Here is a 21,975-nt window from a genome sequence, read left to right as displayed (position 1 = left end):
ACTGAGGCCCCCCATCCCCCAACTTAAACCCGCTAAATGCCCCTCCCTGCCCCCACTGCCCCACTCTGGGATGGGGACGGAAGGTGGGCGCCACAGCCTGAACACAGATAAACCTGTTTAACCTCTGACCTTTGACCTTCCAGCAGCCTTTTCTTTTCTTCCACGTCCCTGTCTTTTTCTTTGGGTCACTCGTGCCCCTCGGGTGGGGCTGGCTCTGGACAGGAGCCTAGGGAGGGGACGGGAGGGCGAGGGACCCAGTGCTGCGTCTCCCGCCTTGGGTGGACCTTCCCCCGCTTTCTGGTGGATGTTGCTGCTTTACTCTGAGTCTCCTGAGAAACGCGTCACTACTTTGCTAACTCCTTTGGACTTCGCCGCCTGAGAAACCTACTGTCTTTCTAAACTTTTCCAAGGAAACTTTGATAACGAGCGCCTGGCGATTGCTAGACAGAGAATCCCCTACCGGCTTGGTCGAGTAGTAGATGAGTGGCTGCTCGACAAAGGTAATTAACCAGAATTAATTAATTAATTAATTAATTAACTTTAAAAACACTATCTTAAAGGTGCAGAGCTCTCTCTTTCCCCACCTTGCCTTCCCCATCGCCCGCCCCTTAGCGGGATGCCCCCCGACTTTCCTCTCAGGGTGCAGATCATCTGTGTCTCTAGAAGAAGAGGGGTGGTTTCAGATTCAGACAGGGCTGGGGTTTTGCTCAGGAGAGGGAGAGTCCTGACGCTCTTTCCAAAGCCGGGATGGGATGGGTTAGGATAATCCGTGAGATTGTGGAACTGAGCCCCACCCCGCGCCCGTGCCTACCCTGGAACCGCCCGGTAAAGCAGGCTGGAGAGTAGATCAGGAGCCGGATTTGGTGAAGGGCTGGCCAGAGGGCCGCAGTGCACTGAGAAGCAGAAAGTGCTCATCCTAGGATCCCGAGGGAGGGTGGGAAGGCTTCCCCAGAGTCATCCCAGGAGGAAAGGCGAGTGTGGGGGCCTCACATCTTACTGGAAAGACCTCCCCCCTCACACGCCACCAAGGGAGTGGCTGTGGGACACTGTCTCTGGAATGGGCCCACCTGGGTCCAGAAGACCTCTCAGAAGTAAACAGAGGTGGGGGTAGGGGGATTCTAGGAGGTAGGGGCAGGGGTGGCCATCCCCCAGGGCTTTCTGTGCCTGCTAGAGCTGATGAGGAAGACAGAACAGGCCCCTGAGCGGCTACAGGGAGTGGCAAGGCACTGCTGGGTGTGAGGGAGAAGGCCACTTGTCACCAAGGGAAGTTGGGGCCAAGGGCCAAGCCATCCCTTCCCTCCGGAGAGGGGGCGAGCTCTGTACCTCTAAGGCTAAACTCTAGGGGGGAGTAGAACTGTTAAACCCCCACCTAACCAGCTGATAACTGTGCTTTTAAATGTCGCCCAGCTAAACCCCCAAATGTCCCCTGCAGCCCCCCGCACAGCCAGCGGGGACTAAACACGCTGATAACCAGATGTGATAAATCCATAACAGGACAAAAAGTTAAAGGGACTGTAACAGACATCGCTAAAACCTACAGCCCCCAGCCGCACTGGGTTGCTCTCTCCAGCGGGGCGAACTTTAACCCTTTGAGGAGTTCGGCCAAGTTCGCAGACCTTTGTAGCTTCCTCTCCATTACCCACCTCCCACTCCCAGAATCAGAGAGGCCAAGGGAGCAGCTTGGGCTGAGGCTGGGACAACTTGTGACCCCAGGGAGACAGAGCTGGACAGGCCCCTGGGGGGGCTTTCTGTTCAGGTGATGATGAGCCCCAGAGGTCCCTCCCTAGCTGCGGGGCCACGCCCTCTCTTTAGACCTCTGTTTCCGCTTCTGCAAAGTGAAAGATGGGGCAAAATGCTCTGGTATTTTCCAGAGTGTGGAAGGAGGAACTCGCTTCCCCTTTCTCAGGAGGGGTGAGCCCCCCAGCCCCTCAGCCTACCTCCTGGGGGCTGCTGGGAGAATGAGATGAAGTGAGGAGCAGGAAGGTATTTAAGAACAAGATCTGGGCCCTCTTGGAGAGATGATTTTAACGTCAGCTTCTGGCATGGGGTAGGTGCTCAATAAATATTTATCGAATGAGCCAATTTCCAGTTCCAAAACATGGGGAGCAGAAGGAGCAGCCTAAGTCCCATAAGAGGCTTCCCAAGAAAGAGACTTGTGGTAAAATGAGCTTGGGAAATGCCAAATCCTTTTTCTTCCTCTCGAAGATACACAGGGACGTTGGTTTAATAAGGCTCTGAGAAGTCCTGCGAGAACAAAAGCTGTCGTTTGTGAAGCGTTCACTTCCCAAACTCATTGGACCACCATGAGGCTTCTCCTCTTCATGGTCTTCTAACTCTTATGCCTGGGAATTATCTGTGGACGGTAGTCCTCGAGCACCTCCCTGGGTCTGGTGTTCCAGCTGCTACTGACGAGGGCTCAGCATTTGTGGGTCCCGGCACCCCCATTTGTAAGATGGTGATGCTGGAGTAAGAGCTGGGCAGTGGGAGGGAGCCAGACAGCCCAGCAGAGTCCCCGCCAGGGAGGGTCAGACAGATGGTTGGGTGGCCCTGGGGAACCCGTGTTTCCGAAGAGAGTTTGGGTTTCACAAGTTGGACGATCCTCAGCCCAGGTTTTGGGGGCAGGATGTACAGACATCTAACTCTAAACCAGATCTTTAAAGAGACACTAACCAGAGGCTAACGAGGGCTAAGCCAGGTCTTAAACCCCCCAGCGCCCGCAGCTGAAGGTCCAGGGGAGCAGGGGGGGGGCCGTGGAGTCAATCCTCTGTCCCCCTCCTCCCGAAATAAGCAACACCAAAACAAAAGTTAAATCTAAACTTAAAACACAATAAATCTCTTTTCTAAAAACCAAACCAAAGCAACAAACTCAGAGGGTTAAACCGACCCCCAGATTCACTAAAACCAAAAAGAACAGCCGAACCCCACCCAAGGGGGGATGCTGAGGTGTCAGCTGCTGAGTGACAAGCGAGATTGGAGCTGGAGCGGGGTGTTTTTGGCTGTCAGCGAGCGAAGCAAGGTCCCTTTAACGTTTTCCATCTCTGTGCTTGCACATCCGGGCGGGGAGGAAGGCCTCTGCTCTCCAGGGCCTGGTCCCCCTCCTGGGCAGGGCAGCGGCCGGGCCTCGGAGGGGGGGGCAGGAGAGAGGGGAGCCTGGCCAGAGGTCAGAGGGCTTGGTGTGGCTGGCAGGGCAGAGCGGGGTCTGCGTGGCTGCTCCCACCCTCACGCACGCCGGCCCTCCTCCCGCGCACCGTCCTCACCTCCGGCACGTCGGTGGGTGGCGGTTGCTCCCTCTCTGCTTTGACTGACCGCTCAGCCCGGCAGTCTCCTTCTCTGTGTCTCTGCCTTTTTGTCTCCTCTGTCTGCTGCTTCTGAGGGCTCCATGGCTCTGGGCTGGACACTGGGCGTGGGACGTTTGGGGAAGCAGGGGGAGAAGACGGGGATCAAATTGAGGGATGGGGAAGAACGGGGTGCGGTGCCCCTGGAGCAGGAGAGGAGAGGGGGATGGGAAGGTCAGAGGCATGAGCATGGCGGGGAGAGGGGGGAGCTGGGCTCCCTTTCCCAGCCCATGTGTGCCTTGGGGACCCTCCCCCTCCGGGGTCCCCGCCTGGCTGGGCCGGGGGCTGTGGCTGACAAGGACTTTCCCTTTGGTGTCTGCCCCTTCCCCGCTTCTCCAACCCCCCACTCCTGCCCCTTGCTGGTTTCCCCCTCCGTCCTCTTTCCTTCCTTTGGCTTCCCTCCGTTCTCCCTGTCCCTCTCCGATCTCTCCCCGCTGCCTGCCCCTCCCCTGCCCATCGCCCCCACCAACTCCCCCCCACACCCCCAGGCCGCCAGCTGACCATCTTCAACAGCCAGGCTGCCATCAAGATCGGGGGCCGGGATCAGGGCCGCCCGTTCCAGGGCCAGGTGTCCGGCCTCTACTACAATGGGCTCAAGGTGCTGGCGCTGGCCGCCGAGAGCGACCCCAACGTGCGGACCGAAGGCCACCTGCGCCTGGTGGGGGAGGGGCCGTCCGTGCTGCTCAGCGCGGAGACCACGGCCACCACCCTGCTGGCCGACATGGCGACCACCATCATGGAGACCACCACCACCATGGCTACCACGACCACGCGCCGGGGCCGCTCCCCCACGCTGAGGGACAGCACCACCCAGGTGAGGGCCCTCGGGGCCACCAGCGAGGCCTCGTGAGGCTTTGGGTGGGGGGCGGGGCTGATGTCCGGTAGCAACTCTGCCGCCCAGGGGAGGGTCTGGGGGGGGTCTGGTGGGATCCTGGAGGCTGCCGTCTCCTCGTCATCATGGCGGTGGTACAGGTGAGGTGGGAAAGGCCTCCCTTTCCAAAGTGGCCTGGCGACCAGGGATGTTGTCTGTGGGAAGGTGGTCACTGTTTCTAGGGCCCGGGCCCAGTGTTAAGGGGGAGTTTGGTCCTCTAGCGAGACCAGGGGAGACCGCCTAAGAGGGGAGAAGTCTGCGCTGGGCTGAGGGAGGGACGGCCCCGTCTGCCTGCCCACACCGGAGGCCAGGCCCAGTGGGGTGCGGGCAGGGATGGCGTTGCTCTGGCTGGGCACCTAGGACACAGCCCTGGAGGGGCCAGGGGCTCAGCTAGGGGTGGCCGCCGCTCTCTGGGGGCTCTCGGAGGCCCGCAACAGTGTCCCCTGGATTGCTGGTGTCCTCGCAGTGGGACTCCAAGCCCTCTGCCTTCTCATGTCTTCTCCTCGGGACCTGGAGCAGGTGTCCCCGCCTGGCAGGGTGCCCTGTGCCTGTGTGTCGGAGGGGCTGTTGGTGCAGACGGTTTCCTAGTGCTTTACCCTCCGTGCTGCCCACCCCACCTGCTCAGGCGCTCTCTCCGGATCAGGACAAGCCCAAGTGATTTGAGTTTATCTTCTCTTGTAGTCGGAGTGGGGTCGAACCTGGGGAATGAGGCTCTCATGGGGCAGGACAGGCCTGGCTTTCCGGGTCCCAAAAGCCATCTGAGCATGTGTGACTTACGGTGGCAACTCGGGGGCCCCCCTGAGTTTTCTGATTGTCACCATCAATGACTGGGGCCCCGGGACGGTTTACTCAGTCACTCAGTCCCCCTCGCCCAAGCTACTTCTGTCCCTCATCACCCATGGCTGCTGACTCTGTGCCTGGAGAGAGCTCTGAGCTCCCAGGGTGAGGGAGAGGTCTGAGGGCAGCCTGGGGGGTGGTGTCCCCACTCTACCACCAGCCTGTCTTCAGTGTCTGCAAATGAGGGCCGGACTCCATGAACTTGAAGTCCCTCCTCCCTACTAGTCTGTGCTGTAGGGGGCCTGGCACTGGCTGACAGGCTTATGCAGGGGAAGAGAGAAGTCTGGACCCCCGTCCCCTCTGCTTTCACTGCCAAGAAAAGCTAGGGTCTCCGAAGGCCAGGCCTTGTCCCAGGGAGCAAGGAGCCCTGGAGGAAAGCCATGGTCCTACCCAAGGTTGGGCACTGGGCACAGCCGGCAGGAAGGGTGCCCCTGTCTCAGTGGGAGGTCACAGACTGACCATCCAGGTGGAAGAGGGGGTGGGGGCCTTCGGGGTCACAGCTGTGCTGGAAAAGCCCCCACAGGAGAGGCTGGGGCTGGTGGGGGGCAAGGATGCAGAAGGAAATCCAGTTTTCTGAAGATGGGATGGAGTGCGGGGGTGGGGGAGTGGAGAAAAGGCACCAATCGGCCCTTTCACCCCTCCCCACCCCAGACTCCTCCCACCCTTGGCTTTTAGGAGCCCTCTCCCCGCTTCCTGCCCCTCTTGGGCTCCATTCCTGCCTGGATTTCGGGTTTCCCTCCTTGGGTCTCTTCCCCAACACACCCTGAGCACACTGCCCTCCCCGCCCCCTTACATTCACTCATCTTGGGGATTCTCTTTCTTTGCAATCAGGAGGAGAGAAAATGCTGACAAAGTCGACTCCCGTTGCCATGGCAACCACAGCCCTAATTATTGTGTGCAGCCTGGTTCCGGGCTCTGGGAAGGGGGTTGGGAGAGAGATGATGGGTAGTGGGGTAGTGAGGTTGGAGCCATGAGCCACCCGCTACCTCCTACCCCAGGTCCTCTTCCCCTTCTCTGCCTGTGCTGGCTTCCAGAGGCCCCCATGCCTCAAATCCCTGATGCCCTGGGTCCCCTTGCTCCAGCCCTGCATCCCCAGGTCCGGCGTCCAGCCTCTCAGCTTCCTAGAAATGAAAGACACAGCACGTGCCATCCCACTGATCTCCAGGAGCTGTGGGAGCTGCTGCAGGGTGGGAGCTGGCCAGTCTGTATTTGCACGTGGGGAACGGGGGGCTCTCGGTCACCCAGCCAGCAATGGGAGAACTGGGCAACAGATCAGGGTGTGTGTGTCTTAGCCCAGGACCCATCTCCTGTGTGGTGCCACACCTACAGAGGTGGCTTTTGGGCCTACTGACCCACCCCCGAACCCTCTTCCCCACCCCTCCCTCCTGTCGCCCACAGAACACAGATGACCTCTTAGTGGCCTCTGCTGAGTGTCCAAGTGATGACGAGGACCTGGAAGAGTGTGAGCCCAGTACTGGTGAGTGCCTTTCCCCCCTCCCCTGCCCCGGGCCCAGGTGACGCTGATGGGAGGGGGGCGACTGTCCCTGCCACCTTGCCCGAGCCCAAGGGGCCTGCTGCCAGGCCTTACCTTTTCCTGATAGCTTCCTCTGCCTTCCTGCCATTCCCCTCCAGGTCCCTCAAATTGTCCCTCTGGCAAGGCAGTTTCTGGCTCTTCAGTGCCCCAGCCCTCGGAGGTAGTGAGGTCCTTAGCTTGGGATCCTGGGGTTTAGGGCCAAGGACTGCCGGGAAACAAAGAGGGAGACTTTTCCCAAGCAAGATGAGTAACTGCAGCTCCCATGAGTCTTTATGGGGCCGAGGGTAGAGGGGGAGGGTAGGTGGGAGAATGCAGACCTAGGAACTACAAATCCCATCAGCTCTTGCGTCCTAAACTGCAACTCCCATCAGTCCCTGCGGCTTGATTTTTTTTTTCTCCCTGGGTCAGCAATAGAGGAGATCTCCGCTGGATCCAGAACCCTCCTCTTTCCTGGTCTCAGGGAGGTGGCCAGACTAAACTGGGGCCGTCTATCATGCAGCAGCTCTGTGCCTGGCAGTGTGTGGCTGGGAGGTGCGCCTGGCCAGATGTGTGGTCCCCTGGGGAGATCGGGACCGGAGTTCTGGTCTAGATCTCTAGTGGAGCTGCTGCTGTTGCAGGAGAGCAGGGCTGGGAGGGAAGGCTTCCTGGGGGTGGCGTTCCAGGCCTCTGCCGGATCCTTTTAGTGGGAGAGAAGGGTGGGGCCCCAGAGAGAGACCCTATTGGCAAAGGAAGGGTGGGGTGGGCCCCCAGCGCCGATGAGAAAGGTGGGGTGTGGAGTGGCACAATGGGTGCAGGGTTGGGGGTGGCTGAGAGGACCCCGGGGGGAGGGAGGGCCTGGGAAGCTGAGGTCCTGGTGCTTACAGCCGGCAGCGAGAAGGGAGGAAGGACTGAATGTGGCCAGATTTCCCAGCAAAGGGTTATGGGCCATGGTGGTGGCCTGGAGCGTCATCCATGGCTGGGGTTTCCAGAGACTTCTCCTGGTTCCCTTGCGATGTGTGGCACCTGGGCTATTGCTGCTGGAAAGCCGGAGGCTGGGCAGACTCCTGCGGGGTTGGGGGAGGTGACTGGGCAGGTGAGGTGGGCAGTGTGACCCGGGCAGTGTGAATCTGGCCTGGGGTGGGGGCGGTCTGCCAGTCCCAGAGGAGACGCTCCAGCTGAGGTAGGCTGCAACCGTGGAAGGAGTGTGGGGAGAGCAGGAAAAACCGTAGAGCCCTGGGGTAGAGGCTCAGCTTCTAGAGACAACGGGGAGAGACAGTTCTGGGCCACAGGCCCCCCGACACCATCAGCCGGGGCTGAAGAGGGTTGTTTGGTGGTCCTGGGCCCTGAGGCACTTGGAGGAGCTGTAGGCTGCTGGGTTGGAAAGGCCTCCCCATCCACAACCAAGAGCTGGTGCTTTCTGGAACAGATGCCCTCCACCATGGGGGGGCCCCTCTGCTGGGGGGCCATCTGGCTCCATCTCACTAGGCCGTCTAAACTCAGGGATGCACCCCCCCCCCCCCCGCCGCCGGTGCTCTGCCATTGCTCTGAGAGGCTCTGGGCATCTGGCAGCTTCCATATGGCCCTCCTCCCTTGACCCTGCTTTACTCCTTTGACTCGTCAGGACTGGGCTTTCCTGGACATGGAAGCAGTGCCTTGAGCCCAGGCCTTTGGAAACTGGCTGTGATGAATGGCCCCATGAGAGCCCTGGGATAGGACTCTGGGGACCAAGGGCTGGCGGATCATGAGAGAAGGTCACTTGGCCCCATCCCATGTGTTTGCATGCATGTGCTCACTCTGGGGGGCGGAGGGGGGAAGGGACTGTTCTCCCTGGACCCCACAGAGAAAAGTGTTGGGCCAGACTGCCACGGTGCAGGGACATGAAGCCCACCCTGGGCCGCACCAGGGCCACAAGCTAGCTACCCAAGTTCTAGCTTCCCAGCTGCAGTGCCGAGTGTGTGCACCTTAGGTTGTGTGGGGACAAGGGAGCGAGCCGGAGCTGAAGGAGGCGGGTCAGCTGCCCTCCCCCGTTCAAAGGGCGAAACCTATGAGGGGAGAATGGAGGGCGGAGGAGGAGTGAAGCTGGGGGAGAGGGTTGCTGGGCCGCCGGGCCCCTGGCTTCAAAATGAGGGCAGAGTGCATGCCGAAGCCTCCAGAGGAAGCCGCCCGAAGCCCCCTGAAGCCCCCCGGTTCTCCCCGAGATGGGCACAGCACACGCCTGCATTTCCATACTCGTGCAGCTCTGAAATGCTTCCGCTTGGATTTTTATCTTGATGGGAGGCCAGGCGAGGACCAAGACGACTCCAGAGCCCCTCAGGCTGATTTAGACCATGTCGTCCCCCTACTTAGAGGAAAAGGGGACTCCAGCCAGAGCCCCTCTTGCGTCCCCAGAGGAAAAAAGGAAGCTTTTTCCTCTAGCCAAGGGCCAGGCCTCCTTGGGCTCCAAGGTCAGGGTTAGAGTTAAGGGCAGCCCGGCTGGAAACAGTGGCTAACCAGGGGCTCACCCAACGGACCCCAGACACTGGCATGCTTCCCACCTGCCAGGTCCTCCTCGCTGCGTCCAGATGTCAAGCCTGGGATCATCCCGACTTGCTTCCCTTTCTTTCCCTTGACCTGGGCCCCTTCAGAGACCCCGGGCCCCACTCCTCCTCCTTGCAGCTTGGTGAGATCATCCAGGAAAATGGGTATTTCACCCGAGGTTGGGAATCCAAGGATATTTCATGGGTATTTCACCTGAGGTTGGATATCCAAGGATTTTGTTTGGCCGACAGCGTTTAGATTGCTTGGAATGGGAGTGCCTTTAGTGGGGTCGTACTCTGCATAGAGGATCATGTCTTACCGTCTTAGCCCACCGGATCCACACATCATGTTGTGGGCCGGGCCCCTGTAGGGATCGGAGTGTGCCCTGCCTCGGGGTGCATGGGAAGTGCACGCCCAGACTCAGATCCCCAGAGGCACACACTTCTATGCACACACAGAGGCACACACACACACAGCCATGCACATACGTGTAGGGATCTCCCAGCAAACGCACACCTGCCCACTCGCTCACCAATGCCCACCTGCTCAGACCCACAGTGTTTCACACTTATGTGTGCTCGTCACACCAGGGTGTGCACCCGGGGCGTCTTCAGCCCGTGGAGGCACTCTCCCACACACGCTCCGACCTGTTGAGGCGCAGACCAAACGTTTGGGATCCCATGCACACTCTCAGAAGCTCCCGCCCACTCCAGACCCTTGTGACGGGCGAGTGTGTTCAGGGTGTGCTTGCCCACGCACATCCTCGGACGCCCAGAGATCCACACCTGCGGTCAGCGCACAGAGGCGCACACGTGTGTACAGATCCCGCTGCGTAACACACGTGCTCCTACCACGTCCTCCGTGCGCACCCAGACTTACAGATGCTCACAGAGGGTTCCAAGGGGCTGTGTGCTTGTGTTCAGAACAGGCATGTACAGGGCACCCAGACCCCCTGAGTTGTAGCCGCACACGTGCATGCACACGTGCACACACGTTCACATGAGTTCCGGGAGGCACACACCTGTGCCCAGGCTCTCAGGCACCTGTGGCGCAGCCCCACCCATGCTTAAACCTTCAGCATCCCGCAAGTAAGTTCACAGGCACTCGGACGCACAGACACACCCTCAGAGGGATGTTGTGGCCTGGCATGCGTGCTTGTTCCCAAAGAGGCACACTTGCCCCCCTCCCATTGCCCCATGAGAGGGGACCCTCCGAGGCCCCCAAGCTCGGACCTGCAGAGGCTCATTCTTACGTTCATACCCTTGTATTCAGAGACACACACATGCTCACACACACACACACACACACACACTCACTCACTCATGTCTACACCGTCCCATGTGGGCCCACACAGGTATTGACCCACTTACTCCTGTGCTCAAACGTACACCCCAGCTGCACGGGGGAGGGTTTCCTATCCTCAGGCTCTTGGGCCGTGCAGACATGCTCAGACCCAGCAAAATGCCCACCCCCGTGTGCATGCACACAGCTGATCAGACCCGCAAGGGTGCACGCGGGCTCGTGTAGTCAGGTTCCCAGATGCGGGAGCAGCTCGTGCGCTCACCCCACAGGTGCACATTGCTCCTGAGGCTTGGCCCCCAGGCATGCGTAGACGAGACCCCCCCGAGGCGTTCACGGACTCAGGTCCAAAGACACACAGACACGCTTGCTCAGACCCACACACCGCTCAGAACCCAGGGGCACAAAGGCACCCCCCTTCCAGTGTTTCTTGAGGTGACACCAGTTGCCATAATGGGTACAGCCTCCGCCACCCTGTGATTTGTCACACAGAAGCGTGTGTGTCCTTCCTTTAAAGTCACAAACCAGTGTTCCTGGTGGGTGGGCCGCTCCTCAGCACGCGCTAACTCAGGGCCTCCTCGCCCTCCCCGCCCTCCCCGGGTGACCTCAGTTGTGGTGGAAGGTGACTGAAGGGCGGGGTCCCGAAGGGGTGGGTGCTGTGGGTCAGGCCCAGGAGGGAGACCCATGTTACATCTGCTGCTTCTGCTCAGTCCTGTGGCCACAGCTCTGCGTCCGGGAAGTCCCCCAGGAAGGAAGCACAAACAGATTTGGGGACCAGATGGCAACTTATCTACCTGGTGTGGCCTTTGGGCCACCCATAATCCATGTCAATCTTCCTGACACCCTGAAGCCCCTCCCACTCAGGGCTGTCAAGGCAGAGGTAAGGGTATCTGGCAGGCGGTGGCCCACTGTCGGTTCCAGACTTGCTCCTGAGGCTCATATGTGGTCCGGGTCCCTGTGAACTAACAGGATAGCCGATCTCACTGTCCACACAGCTCCGCACACCCCGAATCCAGGGGGTGGGCCAGAGGCGGCCACCATGGCCACTCTAATTCAAGAAAGGGAAGGATGAAAGAAGACACACAGAGGCTCTTGGTTTTAAGGAAACTAGTTGAGGAAATCCAGCCCTCCCCCCCTGCAGTGGGAAAGTTTCTTCCTTAAATTCAACCTCTCCCGTCTCCAAGAAACGCCCTCTCCTTTGTGGCCCTGGTGCTGGCCCGTGTGAGGTCCTTCCCAGTTCTTACTCTCCACGGCCATCTCTGAAGTGGGTGTTGGGAAAATGTCCTTCTTGGGGGCCCCATGGTGTTGACAGCCACTTCCTGCTCCTGCATATTTGGGGGCCCAAAGGCTCAAGCTGTCGAGATAACTGCACTCAGCGTTCTTTCCTAGACATACTTGTCAAGCGCTTTGTTTCCTTGTTTCTCTGAATCCTTGCTTGTCTCTTAATTTAGACATGACTATTTTGAGGGCTTCGGAAACAGTAGGTGGAAAGGCCATGTCCTTAGACTGATCTGTGGGGCACGGCCGAGCCCTCCTTATTCAGAGGGAGGTTTCGCTGGGTCATGTTCCCTCGAAGCCATTACTGACCTCTCTTTGATCTGCGGGTTGGAAGCAGGGGCTCTCTTGACACTTGGCACTCCCCTCCCCTCCCTGGGCTCTCTCTGTTCCCTTCTCTGCTTGCAAACCTACCCACTCTTGCCTAACTTTGTCTTCTTGTGATATGTGGCTGAAAGCAGACAGTAAAAGCCGGAACCGGCACCCCGACTTTCTGGCATGTTCCTTTGGTGCCTCAGCCTCAGCAGACACCTGGCCTTCCCTGTAGGTCATCACAAGCAGGGTTGGAAGCAGGTGTCCTGCCACTGCTTTTCTGTGGTTCTGCATCTTTCCAGCCGTTTCCTTGGATTGTTACCGGAAGGCCACCGGTTCTTGTGATGCACGTTTCTGGTTCAGTGTCTGTATTAGTTCAGGTAACATTTGTTTCTGGAACAGATGACCCCCAAATCTCAGTGGGTATCTCAAGGGAGGTTTCTCACTCAGGGGAAGCCCCACCAAGGTGATCCTTCCATCTTATGGCTCCTCCTTTAAATTCACCATGTGGTTTGCAAGGTCACCGGAAGGAGGAGGAAGAGCACGGCAGATCGCACATAGGGACTTCCGGTGGGCCAATATTGGCAGTGCCCCTGGCTCAGTCATGTAACCGTACCTAGTTGCAAGGGATGTCTCAGTGGAAAAGGTGAAAATGAGTTTGGGAAAAGGGGCGCTCATGAAGCCTACCTCATATGCTCAGACCCGTGGTGGTGTGCTCACATGACCTCGGCAGCACAGGCGTGCATTCACACCACACACACACACGAGTGGCTCAGGCTCAGGCGGGTGGACACAAGCCCCATGAAAGGCTCACTTACATGCATACGTCTGTTCTGATTCCCTAATGCCCAAGTCCATGCACTTGGATCCATTGAGGCTTGTGTACACACACACACAGGCTTAGAGATGTGTGCCCAGGTGCACAGGAATGGACTTTGACGGGATGTTCTTGCATGTAAACACACACACACACACAAGACAAGAAAGAGCCCTGCCTGACCTTGGGTCCACCTTGATGTTTGCTGTGGCTATGCTGGGGTGTCCAAGTGGGGTGAGGCTCCATCCTCCAGGCTACCGCACCCAGTGGCATAGGTGGTTGGTTCTGGGCTGGAACAGGTGAGTAAGGGCTGAGAGCTAGCCGGCGCTCTGTGCTCACCCAGCTGCTCATCCTGGTCCTGGGAGCAGGGTGGTGTCCACCAGGAAGACAGAGTGCCTTATTCTGATTGTGCCCAGAGAGACCATGTGCCAAGTCAAGCCCCTGACAAGCCGTGGCCACACTGAGGGGCTCCCTTTTTAACCCACATGAAATGCCCTGGGGGCTATGGCTTTTTGGCCCTCCCAGCCCAGGGCAGGTACCAAGAGCTTATGGGTGGGGCTTTGGCCTCAGTTCTCCATGCTGTGGGTGGGCCCATCCTGGTTGGGTGGGAATGGGGTTCTTGGGTAGGTTTCTAGTCAGGAGCCTCTGTGTCCTGAAGGCAGAAAGAGCTCAGCGGACTGGTGCAGCAGCCCCTAGAGGTAGGGGAGCAGGGGGAGGAAGGGGTGCTCAGGAATGGCCGCTGGTCTCCTTGGCCAGATGGAATTCTCTAGCAAGTGGGGCTTACGTGCCCTGACATTCAACTTAAGAGTAGAGGAGGAGTGGGGTTTGTGATAAATGCGCCTGTGAGTTCTTCCAAGCGCCGCAGCCCCCTGACGTGGGGTAGGGGAGGAAGTGGCCTAGGCTCTTCATCAGACTCCCAGGGGCACCCCATCTCTGGGTGCACCCTTGGAGAGCTGAACCTGGTCCCAGTCACCCCTACAAGTCTTTGCGAGTCTGCTCCCTCCAATGTCCAATGGCCAGGGTGGCCCAGGGAGCCCCTGGTTGGGCTTTCACAGTGAGGAGTCGCTGAGGGGCCTTCTTTTGCTCCAGATCCTCACCAGAGCAAGCTTGCCTGACCCCTCCTGGACCAGTGTATGACCCCCAGGAAAGCCCAGTACCCTATATTGCATGTGACTTGCTGGCCACAGAGCCCAGATTGGCTGGAATGAATCTGGAGGAAGGAGAGAGTGTGGGGTCTTGGCAGCATGCTATCTTGGGGACAGAGTGGGAGCGGTGAGGGGCAGAGATGACAGCTGGTATGGAGGACGTGGGTGAGCACAGGACACCCTCAGGAGATGCTGTCAAAGCCGTGGACAGAGCAGGGCCTAGGGAAAGCTCCTAGAGAAACTAGGCACGTAGGGACAGGGCTAAGACCTGGATATGGAGGCCAGGACACAGCGGGGGTAGAAGGACAAGGACGAGAGTCAATGTGACTAGGCCTGGGAGGGCTCTGGAGCTTGGGAGAGACTGCACAGGGGAAACCTGTGTGCCCCCAGGACCCAAAGAACCAGTGTGTTAGAGCAAATGGCTGCAGAGGGCTCAGGCGGGGCAGGAATTGTCTGTGGCCCAAGGCCTAAAGCCCTTCCCCCTGCCCTCCCCAAGTCTATCTGGGGGTGAGAAAGAGAATAGAAAGATAAGGTCTGTGCCCTGATTGGCCTGATCAGCCCCTCTAGGGCATGACGAGCCCCCTAGCATGGGACTCCTCCCTGGGCCCTAGCATCCAGGGCCCTAGGTATGGGCAGCCAGTTGAGGGACACAAGCCTGCCCAAGACAAGCCTGATCCTGAAGCTTCCAGGAGCTGCTGGTGGCCCCATGGAAGACGGAAGGTAGAGATGGCTGTAGGGGAGGGCTGGGGCCATGGAGCAAGGCGGTATCAGGGTGAACTCCACAATGCCTACTGTCTTAGGCCAGGAGAGAAAGGCCATTCAGAACCCAGTTGCTCTGGCCCATGAGAGGGGCTTCCATGCCATCCCTGGATATGAGGCACCGTGTTGGGTGCTAAGGAGATGGGCCTCAAGCCTTCCTGGAAGAGGAGGTATTTGGTTGGGCTTGACGGATGAGTGAGATAACCACAGGGGCAAGGCGTTCTCTGAACGGAAGGCAAAGTACAGGAAGCGGGGAGGGGGTATGGCCCAGCAGGGAGGGGAACCCTGGCATCACTGGACACAGGCTGCCAGCCTCCCCCCAGGAGCTGAAGCGGAGTGTTGTCCTTATCCAGGGACCAGGGTGCTGGGCTGTCCGTAGTGGGTCCAGAGCTCAGGAGGGGCCAGAGGGACAAATTGCTCATCCATAGGCTGGAGGTCTGTGGGAGCCCGGCCTTGGCCTCGCCCTGGGCCTGGAGCCCAATACTTTAATTTTATAGATGAGGAAACTGAGAAGAGAGAGAGAAGCTTGTCCACAGTCACACAGCGTGGCCTCCTGGGTTAGCAACTGAGCTAAGAGTCAAGCAGATTATTGCGGGCATGGGGAGGGGGAATCAGACCATTCCAGGCTCCTTGAGAGACTCGGCCCTAGTGACCTTGGGAAGTCCTGCCCACCCCAGGCCTCTGCATCCTCCTCCATAAAAGACCGATGTTGGACAGTCCCAGCTCCACAGGACCTGCTTGTCTGCTTTTGGCTCAGTTTCTCAGTGAGGCGGAGCCCCAGGAAGGCCAGGTGCCCTGGGGCTTCACAGTCTGGGGTGAACCCTCGCCCAGGGGGAGAGTGGAGTCTGGTGGGAGGAGCAGCCTGAGGAGCTCGGCAAGCTACAAGTTCAATGGCAAGATCTTGGCTGTGGCTGGCTGGCGTGGCCAAGGACAGCACTGCCCGGTTGCTGGCGCTTGGGATGTGAACATCAGCAGTGTTTGAACAGCAAGCGCAGACCCTGGCGGGCTTAGAGTGCAGGAGGATGTGGCAGTGGCAGGTGGCTGGCTTGGCTGCAGTGGGGCCCTGGGATACTTCTAAAGGAGGGGGTAGAGGGTTGTGGAGTCATGAAAACCACACCCTGCAGAGACCAAGGTTAGGGCAGGGCTTGGGTGGAGGGAGAGCTAGAGAGGAAAGCTTCAGCCCCAACCAGACCTAGAGGTGCCCCCTCTAAGAGGAGGAAGACTTCCCCTCAGCCGCTTAGAGCCAGACTCCTGCTGGCTCTACCCCACACCAGTGGGTTGCAGTATTTGGGAAGGGGTAGTAGGCTGATGGGAGTCGTAGTTGTTGACCCAGGGGCTGATGGGAATTGTAGTCCTTATCCCTCCAAGAGCTAATGGGAGTTGTAGTTCCCACCCTTTAGGGCTGATGGGAATTGCAGTTTATGCCCAGAGTACCTCAGTTATAAGACCTAGGGAGAGAGGAGACCTAATCACCCCCCACAAACCTTGCCCACTAGTGTACCCCCGCCCCAACCCTGCCCGGGGCCCTGTATTAGCAAGTGCTTCCTTCCCAGATGGCTGTGTATGTATTTTCTTTTCTTTTTTTGCTTTCTTCTTCTTTCCGTTGTTTTATTATTGTTTGAACAATAATAAGAGGGCCAGAGGCAGTCAAGCCCTGGTCAGGTCCTGGCGGCCCATGGGGGTTCTGGGGAGGGGGAGGGGGGAAGCCAGTGGGGGTCAGAGGTGGAGGGTGAAGAAAGAGAAAGTTGGGGAATTAGGGTTAGCTCAGGACTCACGTGTCCCAGTCCACTTCCCTCCCTCATTCCCACCCCCTCCCCACCTCCCTGCCTCTACATGGCTTCTCACCACCTTGCCCAAAGTCCTATGGGACAGGACCCTTCTCCAGTGTGTCTGTCTCCTCCTTGCCCGCTCTTTCTCATGAACCTTGTCGCCTCCCACCGTCAAGTTCTCATATTCCCATGGCCGGCCAGCAGTTAGCCTTCAAAGCTTCCCATGATCATCCCCTCTCCAGTCCTCTCACCCATGTAGCTGCCAGCCATGAACCTCTTCCCCCAGCCCTCCTTTCCGCTGCCCCCCCCCCACACGCTGACACCAAGTGGCGGTAACAGGTTCTCAATGCCAGCCTGCACTGTGAAGATTTTAGCTTTGTGTTTAATGAGGGGGAGAGGGCACAGTGAGGGAGGAGAGAGAGTATTCAGGAGGAAGCAAGATGTCCAGGGAGAGAAGAGTGAGGGAGGGAGATACCAAACAGATAGACAGAAAACGTGGTACGGAAAAGTTGTTTTTTTCTTATTTTTTCCGGGAGAACCCGCTTACACAGCTCTGTTTGTAATTTTTTTCTTCATGCTAAAATCACACGGCCTATTTGTTGATGTAAGTTGCCTGAATTCCGTGGTATGCTATCTTCTTTTTTAAAAACAAAAGAAAAAAAAAAAAAAAACAAAAGCAAAAAAAGAGAAATATCTAGAAAAAAAAAAAAAACCCTAAAAGATACTGTTGTTAGGTTTGTTTAAATGCTGCTCTTGTATCTGTTTTTAAGCCTTAAACCGGTAGAGTTGTTTTTTTTTTTTCCGTTTCTTTTCGATTTCCTTTTCCTTTCTGTTCCTTTTGGTTTCTTAAGACAAACAAAAGACCAAAACCCAGTGAGCCACAGAGCCCGTGCGTGGGGCGCCCAGGGCATTTGAGCCGCTGCCCGCTTAAAGCGCAGTGCTCCGGCCGGCTGGCGGGCGGGCGCGGCCCGCTCTAGTCTCCGCCAAAGCCAATTGGAACCGATTTGGGTGTGTGAGGCTGTTGTTTCTCTCTCGTGCCGGCCGCCTGCACCCTGGGCCCTCGCTGACACCCTGTTTTTTCTCTTCTCTCTCTTGTTCTAGGAGGAGAGTTAATATTGCCCATTATCACGGAGGACTCCTTAGATCCCCCTCCCGTGGCCACCCGGTCCCCCTTCGTGCCCCCACCCCCCACCTTCTATCCTTTCCTCACGGGCGTGGGCGCCACCCAAGACACCCTGCCCCCGCCTGCGGCCCGCCGCCCGCCCGCCGGGGGCCCGTGCCAGGCCGAGCAGGACGACAGCGACTGCGAGGAGCCCATCGAGGCCTCCGGCTTTGCGTCCGGGGAGGTCTTTGACTCCAGCCTCCCCCCCACGGACGACGAGGACTTTTACACCACCTTCCCCCTGGTCACGGACCGCACCACCCTCCTCTCGCCCCGCAAACCCGCTCCCCGGCCCAACCTCAGGACAGATGGGGCCACGGGCGCCCCCGGGGTGCTGCTGGCCCCCTCCGCCCCCGCCCCCAACCTGCCTGCGGGCAAAATGAACCACCGAGACCCGTTGCAGCCCTTGCTGGAGAACCCCCCCCTGGGGCCCGGGGCCCCCACGTCTTTCGAGCCGCGGAGGCCCCCTCCCCTGCGCCCCGGCGTGACCGCCGCCCCCGGCTTCCCCCGTTTGCCCACAGCCAACCCCACGGGGCCTGGGGAGCGCGGCCCGCCGGGCGCCGTGGAGGTGATCCGGGAGTCCAGCAGCACCACGGGCATGGTGGTGGGCATCGTGGCGGCGGCGGCGCTCTGCATCCTGATTCTCCTCTATGCCATGTACAAATACCGCAACCGCGACGAGGGCTCCTACCAGGTGGACCAGAGCCGGAACTACATCAGTAACTCGGCCCAGAGCAACGGGGCCGTGGTGAAAGAGAAGGCCCCGGCCGCCCCCAAGACGCCCAGCAAGGCCAAGAAGAACAAAGACAAGGAGTACTACGTCTGAGCCCCGGCGCCGCGCCCACTGCCAGCTGCGCCCCTCCCGGGAGGGCCCGGGACAAGGGTGCAGCCCTCTCCCTGCTGGAGCTCTGGGGACCCGCTCCCTGGCTGCCTCAGACTTCTCTCACGAAGAGGAAACGCAAAAAAAACAAAACAAAACAAAACAAAAAAAACCAACAAAAAAACAAAACAAAACAAAACAAAAAAAAAGAAAGAAAAAAGAAAGGAAAGAAAAAATGAAAAGAAAGAAAGAAAAAAGAAAAAAATAGAAAAGGAAACCCCGTGCTCGTCCCCTTCCTCCGACGGTCCAGTGAGGCGGCGCTGTCCGTCCTGGGGCTGTCTGTCCCTCTCCGCTCTGCGCCCGCCCCGGGCAGGGCACGTGCTCACAGCCCTGGGTTGATTTATTTTTTTAAGGGGGGAGGGTAGTTTTATTTTGGTGGGGTTGGGCGGGAAGGAAGGCTGGGGGTTTTGTAAAGTGTCCACTACTCGTCTTGTTCATTTCCTCCATTTTTCTTCCTCCCTTGGTCCCTCCTGCCTTCCTTCTCTTCCCAAGCCCTCCGGCCCCCATCCCAGGCTTGCTGTGTCTCTCTGTCCCCTCCCTCCCTCTCCACCACTTCTTCTGTGTGTCTGGTTTCTCCCTTTCCTACCTTTGGGTTTCCAGAGTCGGTGGGAGAAGGGCGGGCGGGTGGGCCCAGTGGCCCAGCGGGAGGGGAGCAGGGACGGGACGGGGCGGGGCAGTGGGGTGGCCCCCCCAAGCGCCCCCGACTCTGCCCACCAGGAGGAGGCGCTGGCCTGGTGCCGCCCAGGGAAGGGGCTCGGGGCCTGGAAAGGCCTGTTGTGTTGTGTGCCGCCGGGCGACGTGCATTGATGGGGAAGCTGCTGGAGGAGCAGGGGTGGGGGGGGCGGGTGGGAGGGGAAAGGCAACTGCAGATATATATTAAAGACAAATTATCTAGATACCGCGAGCAGCAGCCTGTGGCACCCGTTGGGCGCGGGCATCAGGGAAGAGAGAGAGCCGGGCGTTGCCCGCTGACTGCTGGGGTCACTTCTCTGCCCACGGGCTCCCTGCTCCCCCAGTTTTTTTCTCTCTTTGTTAACAAATGTGTCTGAGTCTTGGAAAACACCCCAACCCCGGAAATGTGTGGGAAAAGAAAACAAAAACTTTCCAAATCCAACGGTCCTGTGCAGTTTTTTGGGGGATGGGTACTGTTGGGACATCGGTCCTGGCTCTGTTCTGGGGTTTGGGTACAAACTGGCCAGTGAGAGCTGGTAAGTAGCCTCCAGAGTTTTGGGCTGATCACGGTTTGGGGTTCCTGTCTTTGTCTCACCCCCATGTCCCTCCTGGCCTGAGGATGGGGCTGCGGACCAGCTGGTGGGTGGCCTGGTACAGCCCAGCCACCTGAGAGCCTCAGGACAAATCCCCAGAGGCAAGAGCGTCATGTTGCCCCCTAGTGGTTAAAGTGTGTCTATGCTGCTTGTGTGTGGGTCTTGCAAGAGCCCTGGGGTTTCTAAAGCCATTGGGGAAGCTGGTGTTATTCCCGGGTGACAAGAGCTTCAGTGGCTGAGTGTGCATTGACCCCCCTAGTTCTGCCTAATTCCAGAGTCTCTGCTTTTTCTGCATCTCTAAGGATTTGGATCCTATCATTTGTAGCCCTTCCCCCACCCCCCCAACCTCCAGCTCCAGAACCTCCCCCTCCCAGGTGTTTGCTCCTTCCTGGAGACACTGAACAGGGCCACGGTCCCAAACACACTGCAAGGCCTGTCTGTATTTGCTAAGCTCAGTGGCAAGGAGTAGAAACTTACGGCGAGGGCTATACGTACCTGAGGCCCCAGGCCTATGGGCATTCTCTGGGGAGCAGAGTGTGGGAAGTCCTCATCTCCCACGTGGCAGTGGTGGATGGCCACGCCACTGGACACAGGAGCCATGACTCAGCCCTGCTTCTGCCACTCGGGTCTCCTCCACTTTGTGCTGGGGGATCTCACCTCCTTCTGTCTCTGCTTTCTCGTGCCTTTGGCTGGCCATCACCCTTCACCCCTCGGATCTGCTTCTTGAGCTTCCAAACACAGGTGGCTCTGTCGCCGGCCAGTTCCCTCTTGCAGCTTCCAGCTCACAAGTCCAGCCCATGTTTAGGCGTGGATCCCTCTCAGGGTCCCTGGGCTTGATGTCCACAGGAGCTGGGGCTCCCCCGCTCCAGCTCCCCATTCCCATCAGGGAATGAAGCTTTTGCTTGAGGATCCTCCTTAACATGGGGTGTTTCCCCGGGGACCTTTGAGAGCTCTTCCCCAGACTCATGTCACTGGCCGGAGAGTGGGCTCTCCTGTAGCCACCCCCCAGGTGTGGATTTCCATAGACTTTGCCTCTCCTTGCCCTTCTGAACCAACCACCTGGGGAGGCATGGGCTCTGCTCGCCCCCCGCTGCTCACAGTCTTGGAAACTGAGGTCAGCTCTAACCCCCGCTGTGGAAGCCAGGGGGAGGCCCTGACTCAGGGCAGTCTTGCCAGGACATCCTGTCCCTATGCCAGAGACGATCTTGCGCCCGGGTCTTTGACGGCGGCTGCTCTCTCTGTCCAAGGGATGGAAACATCTCAGTTTCCTCTGTCCCATCACCGCTAGCCAAAGAAAACAAAAAGAAACTGGCAGGAGTTCCATGGTGCCAAGAAGGGACCATTCTTTTCCAGAAATTTCTAGAATTGTCCTAAACAGTCTATCAGAGTAAGGGACCGGAAAGAGGGACAGTGCAGGAGTTGGAAGAACAGGTCCCAGTCTTGCTCACTGCCATGTGGCTATAGGACTGGGTGTTTTCCTCTCTGTGTTGGGAGCTAAGAGCTCCTATGAGGGCTTGGTTTTAAGAGGAGAGATTTCTGGACTCTACCATGGACTCAGTTTATCCGTCTGTGAGATATGGTCTCCTCAGTCTCAGCTCCTTCGTCTGGGTATCTGGTGTTGAACTTAACACTGGGCCTGAGCTGAGCTTCTTGGGGTCTGGCTGGCCTGGCAGTGACCCCTAGGAGTGTGCAAACAGCATCTGGGGGTGACTGGAACTCCAGGAACCTCACTCTTGGACACATGGTACTTGCAAGGATATGTCAGGGGAGTCCACTTGGGGAGGATCAAGGACAGAGTTGAGGAGGAAGCTCCAAGTGGGGTCTAGCTGATACCTTGACCTTGAAGACCACACAACCCCCCAGGGGAAGGAACACGAGCTCAGCCAGGGCTGGAACCCTTCTGGGAGGACATCCCTTTCCTGGATCCCTTTCGTCTCTGGAGCCGAAGGAGCCTGCATTACCCTCCCCACACCCCCTTCTGGGAGAGCTGCAGGCCTGGCTGGAGATAGGAGAATGGCTGGAGAGGGTCCTGAACCACTGTCCTGTCCCCAGTGCCTGAGGCCTCTACTGCCATGGGGGGAATGAACCTGTGGGGGTAGTTGATGGGTTCTTCCCACACCCAGTTCCCATGGCTCTTCCATTGCAGGGTGCTGCTGCCACCTCTGGGCTCAGGAGATACCTGTGGGGAGCATCAACAGAGAGGGTGTGGCCCAAGGCCT

At 58.5% G+C, this 21,975-nt stretch overlaps 1 protein-coding gene across 24 annotated transcripts in view; it reads left to right on the top strand.

The window, feature by feature from the left end:
• Positions 1 to 18,956, top strand: part of NRXN2 (neurexin 2) — a 105,709-nt gene extending 86,753 nt beyond the window's left edge. For 11 of the 24 annotated variants that reach the window (XM_045064381.1, XM_045064355.1, XM_045064369.1 and 8 more), the window contains 4 exons: positions 411 to 500; positions 3,824 to 4,149; positions 6,442 to 6,520; positions 17,551 to 18,956. In XM_045064381.1, the coding sequence (XP_044920316.1) occupies positions 411 to 500; positions 3,824 to 4,149; positions 6,442 to 6,520; positions 17,551 to 18,437 (1,382 nt within the window). In that variant the 3' untranslated portion in view covers positions 18,438 to 18,956. The remainder of the gene's footprint in view (positions 1 to 410; positions 501 to 3,823; positions 4,150 to 6,441; positions 6,521 to 17,550) is intronic. The other 13 variants (XM_045064450.1, XM_045064412.1, XM_045064402.1 and 10 more) reach the window with 3 other exon arrangements.
• The last annotated feature ends 3,019 nt before the right edge of the window (positions 18,957 to 21,975 follow it).

This window comes from Mustela putorius, unplaced genomic scaffold (assembly GCF_011764305.1).
Source record: "Mustela putorius furo isolate JIRA1106 unplaced genomic scaffold, ASM1176430v1.1 tig00000127_pilon_pilon_pilon, whole genome shotgun sequence".
Taxonomy (NCBI): Eukaryota; Metazoa; Chordata; class Mammalia; order Carnivora; family Mustelidae; genus Mustela; species Mustela putorius.
This window is presented reverse-complemented; position numbering and strand designations above follow the sequence as displayed.